Source organism: Carassius gibelio, chromosome B16, assembly GCF_023724105.1.
Source record: "Carassius gibelio isolate Cgi1373 ecotype wild population from Czech Republic chromosome B16, carGib1.2-hapl.c, whole genome shotgun sequence".
NCBI classification, from domain to species: domain Eukaryota; kingdom Metazoa; phylum Chordata; class Actinopteri; order Cypriniformes; family Cyprinidae; genus Carassius; species Carassius gibelio.
Genome location: NC_068411.1, coordinates 13,711,306 through 13,722,800, shown reverse-complemented (window position 1 = coordinate 13,722,800; position 11,495 = coordinate 13,711,306). Strand labels below are relative to the sequence as shown.

The following is an 11,495-nucleotide window of genomic DNA, read 5'->3' as shown; positions in this document are numbered from 1 at the left end:
ACATTTTATCAAACTTTTACATTTTTTATTGCTTGTAATTCTTGTAAATTGTAAATTTACAATTACAAGAAACTCAATCTCACAGTGCTACTTTATACTTCACAAATGTGACTCCTCTCTAATTTGTAACTGTATTTCAAGTTCATATCAAGGAACTTAAAGGGATACTCCACCCCAAAATGAAAAGTTTTTCATTAATCACTTTACCACCATGTCGTTCCAAACCCATAAAAGCTTTGTTCACCTTCAGAACACAATTTAAGATATTTTGGATGAAAACGGGGAGGCTTGTGACTGTTCCATTGACTGCTAAGTACATTACACTGTCAAGGTCCAAAAAGTACAAAAGTATGAAAGACATCGTCAAGAAATAGTCCATCTGAGTGATGAGAATACTTTTTGTATGAGAAGAAAACAAAAATAACGACTTTATTCAACAATTTTCTCCTCTGTGTCCCTCCACATCACTAGCGCTTTTTGGAGAATATCCACTGGCCGCAAGCATCTTACACTCTTCTGTATCAGCTGTGACACAATGCTTTCTATGTGTATTTTGATTTGAATGAAAACAGCACATCCTAGAGCGCGGCTGACACAGAATAGTGTACGCTGATTGCCTACAGGAAAACTTTCCAAAATGGCGCTTTTTGGTCCATGTATCTTTTAATTTTTCCCAGAATAATTTAGTTCAACTGAATCGTGTTTTCAACTAAAAACCACTAACCGTTAACAAGAAAGAAAGAGTCCAACTCAGAGTTCTGGGTGTTGCTGTAAAAGCTTTTTATTGCAAAGTACAGTAAATGCTTTTCCTTTTGGAATTTAGAAGTCAGATTTTCACATTCTCAATCTTTTTTTTTTTCTTCTTTTCAAAACCAACTTTTTATGGCACGTGAAGCAATGGGTGAAACTCTGTATGCGAGTGCAATAATATCAAAGGCCATTTGAGCAGGGCTGATAGGTGCATGACAATGTTTCAAGTCTGTGCTGCGTAAACACATGAAACAAAATCTACGTTCACAGGGTATCGAGACGTCACAGGCCCTATCCATTTAGCCACAAAATAAAGACACTGCCTGCTGAAATCATTTTTGTTTGAATCCATGCATGGCTTGTTTTCTCTTAAATTAGAATTTTCACAGAATAACACTGCTTGTGACCTATAATACACTATTTTATACAAAACACAAACAAAACATGAACACAGCAAAAAATAAAAACGTTGAAGTGACATTTACACAATTGTACAGCATCTGTCTCATGTTTAGCCTCTACATCAACGTTCTACTTTACACGTATCTAATCTCTTATCCACATAATACTCAGAGTAAAAATCTGAGGGGAAAAAGGTGAAAAAAGTCTCTATAATACTCAATTTTCCAATTCCTTTCGAAATTGCATGCTACACATAAGGTGCTGAATGGTATTACTATTATTGACAGTGGACGTGTCTCTAGTAAATCTGTTAAATCCCACAGCCCCCTCAAAAAAAAATAAAGATGATTGATCAAATTTCTTGCAGTGAGAGAAAAAAAAACTTAAAGATCGCATTGACTTTAATTACTACTCCTTTGTAACATTCGGTAATTTACTCTGTCCAAATCAATATGACTGTTGTGGGTCTGTAGAAATGCTCAATATATTGAAAAATTATTATGAAGCTCTTTTCCCTACATCCATGGACTTTTACCTATTATTACGAAAAAAGCAACAAAACAAGTAGTCCATATGACTTGTGGGCTATTATTTGAAGTCATAATATAATGTTCTGAGGCAAACAGAACAAGTTTTTATTCACTGATCACTAGAATGTTAACTTTTAACTCGCAACTTGATCAAAATATTCAATTTATATCCCAAATATCCAGATTAGTTTAGAATTATAAAATAATAACAGAACTGTACGTTTTTGTGTCTACTATAAATCCTTTAAACTGCCCTAAAATCTTTCCCTTTTCCTTCCTTTCCTGACCAAATAATCAAATAAAACATCAAGGCACTCATTTTTATAATGCAATCTTTGTTTTTGTTTTTTTAACCAAGTACGGCTAGAAGTCCTTTCATTTAAATGGGTGATTGCCTACTTTATGAAATGAATGCATTACTATAGAGATAACGTATGAGGAAATAACACAGCTGAAGGGAAAAGAGAAAGATGACTTTCTAGTTACTTTGCATCTGTCTGAAAAAGTAATTTGATCATCTGTTAAGCAATGTTAAGCAGGTTTCGATCACACAAGGAGACTTCAGCAGAAATTGAAGAACCTTAACTCTTGCTCAAACTCAAACTATCTGAAAGTAATTGGACATGTAACATAAGAAGCCCTGCTTTTTTTAAAAGCAGGCAAAAAAAACAAACAAAAAAAAAAACACGTTTTACCACAGCAGTGAACCAGAGAAGAATCTCTGCTGATTTACATGAGATATGAATGCTGAAGGTGCTACTATCAATACCATCTGAATTCAAACAAACAGCCAGTACAAACAGAAATGGTGAGAGGGCATCCAGTCATCTTCAAACACAGTTCTTTGGGATCATTCTGAAGGCCACAGCGGTAAGAGACGGACATTTGTCTCTGTACTGGAGAACTGGACAATCAGCATTCTGCAGGCTGTGTGTGTGTGTGTGTGTGTTTGAGCGAGCATCTATAAATGTTGTGCATTAGGAAGTTGCACTGCAACTGTGCTTGTTCTCTTTCAAAAATGCATTAAAATGAATGTTTGCGATATCATTAATAGTCTGCAGGAACAGTGAACATGCACCTGAGTGGTTTCAGTGATGCTCTTAGACCACCTTGGGACAAAATGCATAAGCTAGTAAATGGAGTAAGGTCGGACTACACGTCCCAGGATAAGTGAAGTATATTGGGTTAGTGATTATAGTCCCTTTCACCTGTGAGAATACACATAGTCCACAGCAATAACTGCTGTTAAACACAAACCCAGAAACATGCACCTGCTCCAGAGGAAAGCAAACTCGAGCTAAAGTGACCTGTTCCAGCACATTTGTGTTTGGATGTGTGTGTGCCGAGACCCTGAGCGGACGCTGTCTCACACTTGCATCTCAGAGCTGCTGGCCAATCCCAGTGCCTGCGCCTCCTCTGGCGTAAGACCGTTCTTCAGTGTTCTTCTTACTGTAGAGAAACGAAGGGCCAACTTTAGTATAGGGAGCAAACTCTCAGTATATTAAACTTGAAAGTTTTCACAACTTTTATTTATTTATTTTTATTACTATTATTTTTATTATTATCTATTATGGTATAGTGGCTGTTTATTAGTACTTATAAAGCACATATTCTGCAAGAGCATATTCTGCATCCCTAATATCTAAACTTAACAACTACAGTACCTTATTAACTATCAATAAGCAGCAAATTAGGAGTCTGAGACAAAAGTTGTAGTTAAAGCTTTGTTCATAGTGAGAGTTGGACCTTAAAATGGAAATGACCAAAAAGGAAATGAATGAGAGAATGAAGAACTTTTGAGAAAATGCATGACACAAACATACTAAAGGGAAGATGTTTTTTGTTTAAAGTCAATTTATTGTTTACATTTTATCTTAAAACATCCAAATAGCTTTAAAACTGTCATTATTTACAAAGATTCATAAAACAATTAATTACTACAGTATATATTATATTGTTTTAACTAATTATTTTATTCAGCAAGGATGTCTAAAATTGACCAAAAGGCAACATGTATAATGTTACAAAGATAAATTATGTTGTTTTGAATTTTCTATATATCAAAAAATCCTGAAAAAAAAAAATATATATATATATATTATAATATATATATTAAGCACGATGACTGTTTTCAACATTGATGATAATAAGAAATGGTTCTTAAGCACCAAATCAGCATAATAGAATTACTTCTGAAGGATCATGTGACACTGAAGTAATGGATACAAAAAATTATATATATATATATAAAAAAAAAATACATTTCTTTATTTATTTTCTTAAATGAAATACCCTTTGAAGGGATTAGGGTAGTCGCGTGTGGTTTCGCAGACTCACAGGATTTGCGGTTGGCTCTGGAGCGTCTCCTCTCACGGGGCTGTGTGCACTGACTGGGGCCCTGAGTGGCTGATTTCACAATGCGTTCCATGATCTCATCCGCTGTATCATTTGTGCAATTAGAAGTGTCTTCATTTGCAGCAGACAAAAGTGCCGTATGGCCTGGAAATGAGACATGAGAAGGAGAGAACAGGTTTCAATATTTTTGTGCCGACTACAGCTACTGCAAATCAGCATCTGAATCGCTGAACATATGAATGAATATACCTCGAGTGGCTCGGGTCCGTGTGCGGAGGCCGGGGAGTACAGAGGACGGACTGTCGCCGCCCTGCAGGCTGGTGCGCAGTACTGCAGTCATCTGCTCATGTTCAGCGACGTCCTCCGTGTAGCCCAAACCCTGCAGCTGACTCTCCTGACCCTCCAGAGGAGATCCTGCGAACTTCCCACTCTGAGGACAGAAAAAAAAAAGAAATGATTTCATCATAAATAAAAATTATACTAAGTAGGAGTAGTTGCAGTTGTATGCTTACTTTGTTTAATTGTGCGAAACATTAGTTTATAGTTTTCCATATTATTTACATTTAGTCATTTAGCAGACGCATTTATCCAAGTGACAGAGGACAACAGAAGTAATCAAAAAGAGCAACAATATGTAAGTGCAAACGACAAGTCTCGGTTAGCCTAACGCAGGACACATGGCAAGGTATTTATTTGAATTGTATTTTCTTACTATTAGTTTCACTTCAGACAAATGTGTTTTATATATATTTTTTTCAATATATTTTTAAAAGTAATCTTACCATACATAAAAAAAATGCATATCACCCCAAAAACAACTTCATTCATAGTGGCTTAGTATATTATTCACACATTAGTCATTTGTTAGTGCATCAAGACTTAAGTCAGTGTCACATAATCAGTGATAAATCAATTATAGTTTAGAATTATTAATTGCATTTATAGTAGTTTAACATGCTCTTATCTTCTGTCCAAATCCACATGGAGGAACGCAATGAAATGCAAAGAAATGAATGGATATTGATGACTGAATCACTTACGGCCTCTAGATACAGTACAACTTGCATATTTTCTGGTAATGCATACAGGTCAGTGAAGTCACAAAAAATAAAACATGAAACCCATCCATGCACAAGGGTGGAAAAGCACACCGATACACGCATACCTCATCATCCTCTTCCTCATCACTCTACAGAGAAGAAATTAAAGAAGTCACAGCAGGAAATGTTGGGTTGAAAAACGTTTTTGGCATTTGGTTTCACACTTCAAGGTTTCGAAAACAAATTCCAAAAGGTACTATCCTGAACTTCATACTCTTTAGTTGTTGTTGTTTTTTCAATCGGCCAAAACTGTCCAGGTATTATATTACCCCAAAAATTTTAATAATAATAAAAGCAGCTATCAAGTTTTTTTTGTCTTCACAAGTACATTCGAATGACCATAAAATAAAACATATATACTGTATATGCACACACTAAATGGTAAATTATGTATACATCATGGCAATATTTATGCAATGTATTATTATTATTATTATTATTATTATTACTATGCAAAGATTTTGGGATAAAATGTGACCTACATGTTTTTTTGCTGATTTATTTATTTAAATGATATAAAAAATGATTTAAACAAAAATATATAATTTAAAAATCTAAATTACAAAAATGCATTACATTAATGAGATGTGTGTGTGGGGGGGGGGGGGGGTATTTGCTTAACTGCCAATAAACAATGTCACAATGCAAAAATATTAGTTTACTTTATGTAGAATATGACTACTTTCCCCCTCTTTTGCTTGTGTTTTAATGACCTGTGCACATTGTAGTGAGATTCATCATATTACTGCATGTGTTAAAAACAACAACAACAAAAAAACCTTTAACATGAGCACACAGTTACAAGGTGTTCTCAGAATGAGGTTTCAGAAATGTGTAAACACACATCTCGTTTCTACATAATCCACTTGGGCTTATTGTTTTCCAGCAACATGTGGAACTGAACTTCCTCCTTTACCTCAGTTCTACCTCTACAAAGCCAGAGCATGCATTTAGCACTCCTACAGGGACATCCAAAGGTTTGGATTTTCACACAGAGATTGAATTAGACACCCCTCTTAGACTAAGGAAGACCCCCGCCAAGCATAACATGCCATGAAGGGCTATCCTGGCCATGACATCCCCCATGAGAGGCATTAAATTGGCCTCCTGGAGTAACAAATAGCCAGGGCAAGTCCAGAGCTGCAAAAACCCATGACAATAGACTGCTTGGTTTACAGTGTTTAATTATTGTCATACAAGTCCTGAGCGTTTTGTGGCCATTCTGTGCACCCTGGGGCAGACTAAGAGAAACTGACCATACACAGGATAAGAATCAGACCTCACTGGTCTCAAGTGTGAACGAGACACTGGAAACAACTGAAAGAATAATGACTCCCTCTTGTGGTGCAAAGATGAAGCACAGAAATTAAGCAGCTTGTTCACTCAGGAAACTAGAGGAAAAACAAGCTGAGAGCTGAGGGATTTTTCTGTACATTAATTATAGGAAAAAAGTGTTGAGAAAATAGAAGAGTTTTCAAACCAAATAGTTAAACATTTAAGACCCCAAAGTACAAGATATTAGTTAAAATGAGAATAAAGGCATAGTTATCCTATGTCATTCATCTATATTCTATTTTTTTATAATAATCCACTGTCATCTGTTATATCGATGGTGTTATTAGCAGAAATATCTGAAGTATACTTCCAATAAATATGGAAGTCAATGGCTACCATCTGTTTGGTTTTCTTCAGAATATCTTCTTTTGTGTTTAAGAAGAATTAAATTCATACAGGTTTGGAACAACACGAGGGTGAGTAAATTCTGACAGAATTACATATTTTGGGAGGAGCTATCTGTATAAACGGATCCTTGTATGGAAATCTTGTGCCGCAAATGTTAACACTCACCTCTGTGATCATTTTGCCCCGGGTCTTGTTCCTCTCGCGGTGATTGGCTCGTTTCTGTTTCTGCTGTAGCACTCGCTCTCGGGTGGTGCGGTACTCAAGTGCAAATTCACTCAGAATCTTACTGAAGCGGTGGATGCTCACCTCTCGTATCGCATAAGGTGGGTGGCCCAGGAACAGCAGGAATGAGTGAAACCTGTAGATCAAACACACAGACTTTCAATTTCCCTGACCTTGAGGCATCTCGACAACACCACAGCACAGAGAGGAAAACACTGATGGTTTGGCATAGAGATCATCTGAACAACAAAAAACACCAAATCCAATCCACATTTTTGCAAGCCACATTCATAGGTGGTTTGAAATCGAATAAAAAGCTGATTAAAAAGATTCTCATAGACTGTGCATGAAAAACAAATCAGATTTGTGCAGATAGCTTTAAAGGTCTCACCTGTTTATGATGCGGCGATGCACAATTTTAAGGATGATAATTCTCTCAGCACAGTCTTTAAGGAAGTCTGACATGCGCTGCTTAAGGGCTGGTTTCATTTCGTGTTTGGCGATGACCTTCAGGTGGTCCCAGGATGCTTTGCAGCGGCGCTCCATCTGACATAGGTTATCCTGCAGCTGGTCGAAGTCAACCTGAAGAAGAGGTGATCAACAAAGGCATCTCATGATTGGTCCGTTCACTTCAAAAGCAATGCTTTTGGTAACAACACATGGAATTGTGAAGCCTTGATTTCTTCTTTTGTACACGGCACACTGCCATTGTTTCTACAGTGGGGTCCAAATGTCTGAGATGATACTGCAAATATGGGATTTAATATTGAATTTAAATCTGGAAATAAACTGAAAGTTCTGATATATTTAAAACAAAGAAATGTAATAACGATCAAATAAGATTCTGCACTATTTCTAGGCCACTGATCGAATAAGCGTATCTGTGACCTGAACATATGACTACAAAAGGTCAGGTGTTTCTTTCAATGAAGCACGATTTTATTTTCTATACCATATTAAATATAATGAAAGGCCCAAATCTACAATTTTTTTTTTTTTAAACGTCAAAAGTCCAATAAAATCAAAGGTGATGTGGTACTTAAGCTAACCTTAGCAGAGCGAGTGATGGCTCCAATCTCAGAGTAGAGGTCTGAACTCTCTGGAAACTTCTCCACGACGATGGAGCAGACGTGATGCAGTAGAGACTGTTTGTGAACGGTGTCCTTCACCTCAGGAACTTTCTCTAGGTAACTCAGCTCAAAGCCTTTAGCCTGGAAACAATCACATCAATAAAAAGACCATGAATAAATCCACACATTATCACTTATAATGATGACATATTGCTTGTTTGTTTTTAGGAAGACATATATGTATAACTTTTTTAAGCAATTCTAATTTTTATTCTAAATAATTACTTGATGTGCCTATTAATTAAAGGTGCAGTGTGTAGATTTTAGCGGCATCGAGCGGTGAGTTATTACCGCTTAATCGATGTTATTGCTAATGTTAATGTTCTTGTTCATCATTGTGTCAGTGTTTTATTCGCAAGAACAACAAAGTGAGCAGTTTATCCATTTATAGAGCAGTTTGTCCATTTAGGGCTACTGTAGAAACATGATGGTGATTTCCGTGTAAGGGGACCCGTGGTGTATGTAGATAAAAATTGCAAAATTTAGGATAATAAAAACATAACGGTTCATTAAGTAAGGTCTTTACACAACTCTGAAAAAACATAGTTATGCATATTATATTGCATTTCTGTAAATAGATTGTTGTAAACATTACACATTGCACCTTTAATCTAAATGCACATACTTTCTGGCTGAGAAACTACCCTTTAAGATCATTTGTAATTTAGATCATTTAAAAATCATTAAACCATGGATTCATTCAGTAACAAAACACTGCTTTTTAACAAAACTATTTTGTTGATTATAACAGACAGTATTTAACACAATATTAACTTTTTTGAAAAATTAATATTTGAATTTATATAAATGCATTATAATAGGCTACATGTGTACATTTTAAAACCAATTCATACCAAATTAGCACATTAATCATGCTATAATAAATAAATAATAAATGTTTTTTAGAATGTTGTGATTTTTCTTTGCAATAAAAGTATTTTGCCTTTTACTATGCGCTTTTTATTTATTTATTTTGCGTGTGATAATTATAATTTTTTATAATAATTACATATAGATGCAAAATATTTACTTGCTTTGCACATTGTGACTTCTGGAATTTTATACATTTTTCTGTTTATACATTTCAGAGTGATAGCTATGTTACTATACATTTCATATTTACTGAAAAACAGGTATCACTTAATTGAAAAAAAGGGGCAAAAAAAACAAAAAGTGTATTGTGTGCTGTAATAGAATGGAATTTTTATATCAGATAAATGTAAATGTGTAAATATGCAGCTCTGATGTGGAAAATCACATGCACCTTGAGAGCATTAGTCACTCTGGATCTGGTCCATCATCAAATCATTTCCTAAAAAAAGGCCTCATTTTGACATTATTCTGATGTAGTTTTGTTGATTAGCATCAGTTGCATTAAGATAAAAGTGCTTTGAACGTGCGCACAGCCTATGTGCAGTTCCCATGGTGGTTCTGACCAATGCTTCATTAACATATGATTAACAGAATCTCAACCCTGTCTGCAAGTCTGCGAGGCACGACAGAGCTGGGAAAGGAGAAATCCCCACGGACGGGACATGACTCTCGCTGGCTTTGTTCTGCTGCCCACTCTCAATGGTTTACGGTAACAAAAGAAATTTCATGCCAAACTCACCACCTTATCAGATTTATCTCCATCTGCCTTTTTAACATTATTAAGATCTAAGCGAATACAGCGGACAGACATAAAGAAAGACAGATTGAGATGGAGAGATAAGGGGTTGAAAGAAGAGCTGTAGTATTCCCTGTCACTTACATTGGTCCCATTGAGAAAGTTGCCAATAGCTAGCAGAGTTGAAAGGATGCAGCGCAGCGTCTTATTCTTTTCTAATTGGTCCATGCCCTCCTTCAGGTCCTGTAGTGGCTCTGCTACTTCCTGAGAAAGAGAAAAAGAATGGGTTTGAAATAAAGTGCCTCTGGGAAAAAAAAAATTGCAGACTGGCAGCTTTGCTTCAAGATCTGCTGATACAACAATAAAAAAATGGTTCATCTTATAATAAATAAATTACTCAAAAAGCCCAAACATTGTTCTAACAACAACAAAACATTGGAATGTGTTATATATTAATGCTAATAAACTGATATACTGTAATGAAGTAAACTAATAAATACAGAATTACTTCGAAAGGAATACTTTTTAATATGTTTATTCTACAAGGACACATCAAATTGAACAAGAGTGACAGCAAAGACATCACATTATAATAGCATATTTATAATATCAACAAAAATCCTGGGAGAAGTATGATGGTCTCACGGGAAATTAAGCAGCACAAATGTTTTAAACCTTGAAAATAATAAGAAGTGTTTCCTGAGCACCAAATCAGCATATTAGAATCATTTCTAAAGGATAATGTAACACTGAACACTGGAGAAATGGCGGCTGAAAATTCAGCTTTGGACAGAAGCAGAAATAAATTACATTTTAAAATGGAATATTTCACATTATTAGTTTTCACTGTATCTTTAATCAAACAAATGCAGCATTGCCCAGTATGAGACACTTCTTTTAAAAAAACAAGTATGCCTGCCCCAAACCTTTCTGTGTATTAATGCAGTTTTGTTTTTTTTAAGAAAAGGTAAATAAACTCATGTTTCATGGTTTTTGAAGATAAGGACATATACAGTATGTCTGATCCAAATTATACATGATTATATTAGTTAATTGCATTTTATTAATTACATTTAACATTGATTTCTTTCTGCTATCCATCAGAACAGACCCGCCACCCCAATTTTGGGCCACAGCCTACTAGTGCTGACAATATAGTAAAGGATAGGTCAAAAACAATTGACTTGAAACCACTATTATGTCATATAATTTAAGTGTGGTAACAGAACATGAGGCCGACCTTCTCTAAAGCGTCATAGTCCATCTTAAAGGCCCAAAGCTGCAAGCGGGCGGACAGCTCACTGATGGAGGACAGAATGAGGAGGAACTGCTCTGCGCTGCCCAGTGGAGTATCGGGGTTCGCCAGCTGGGCCTCCTGAATCTTCTGCGTCTCCTCCTCCGAAGGAATCATTGTCAGGATTTTCTACGAAAGAACATGAAACCCAGTATTAGTATTACTGTCAGAAACCATTGTATATGGGGATTCACCCCTAAAGGCATTCGCTCCATCAATCATGTGAGCGCTAATAATAATAACAACACCTGGAAAGACACGGCATTACTCAAAAATGTGGGAAATGATGACTATTTCATTGCTATTTCATCTGCTACGGGCATATCCCGCTATTGCACAATTGAATAATTGAATAAAAATGTAATTTCTCCTGACCAGAACAAAATTTCTGATAAAATCTTGAGAAAAATAAATTGCGGT

General features: G+C 35.7%; 1 protein-coding gene across 2 annotated transcripts in view; it reads right to left on the bottom strand.

The window, feature by feature from the left end:
- Positions 1–756: 756 nt before the first annotated feature.
- fhod3b (formin homology 2 domain containing 3b) overlaps positions 757–11,495 on the bottom strand; it is a 159,435-nt gene continuing 148,696 nt past the window's right edge. The window contains exons 18-25 of one of the 2 annotated variants that reach the window (XM_052578888.1): positions 11,022–11,204; positions 9,926–10,045; positions 8,092–8,253; positions 7,434–7,624; positions 6,986–7,178; positions 4,287–4,467; positions 4,020–4,181; positions 757–3,131 (exon numbers count right to left, since the gene is read on the bottom strand). In XM_052578888.1, the coding sequence (XP_052434848.1) occupies positions 3,049–3,131; positions 4,020–4,181; positions 4,287–4,467; positions 6,986–7,178; positions 7,434–7,624; positions 8,092–8,253; positions 9,926–10,045; positions 11,022–11,204 (1,275 nt within the window). In that variant the 3' untranslated portion in view covers positions 757–3,048. The other variant, XM_052578889.1, reaches the window with a different exon arrangement.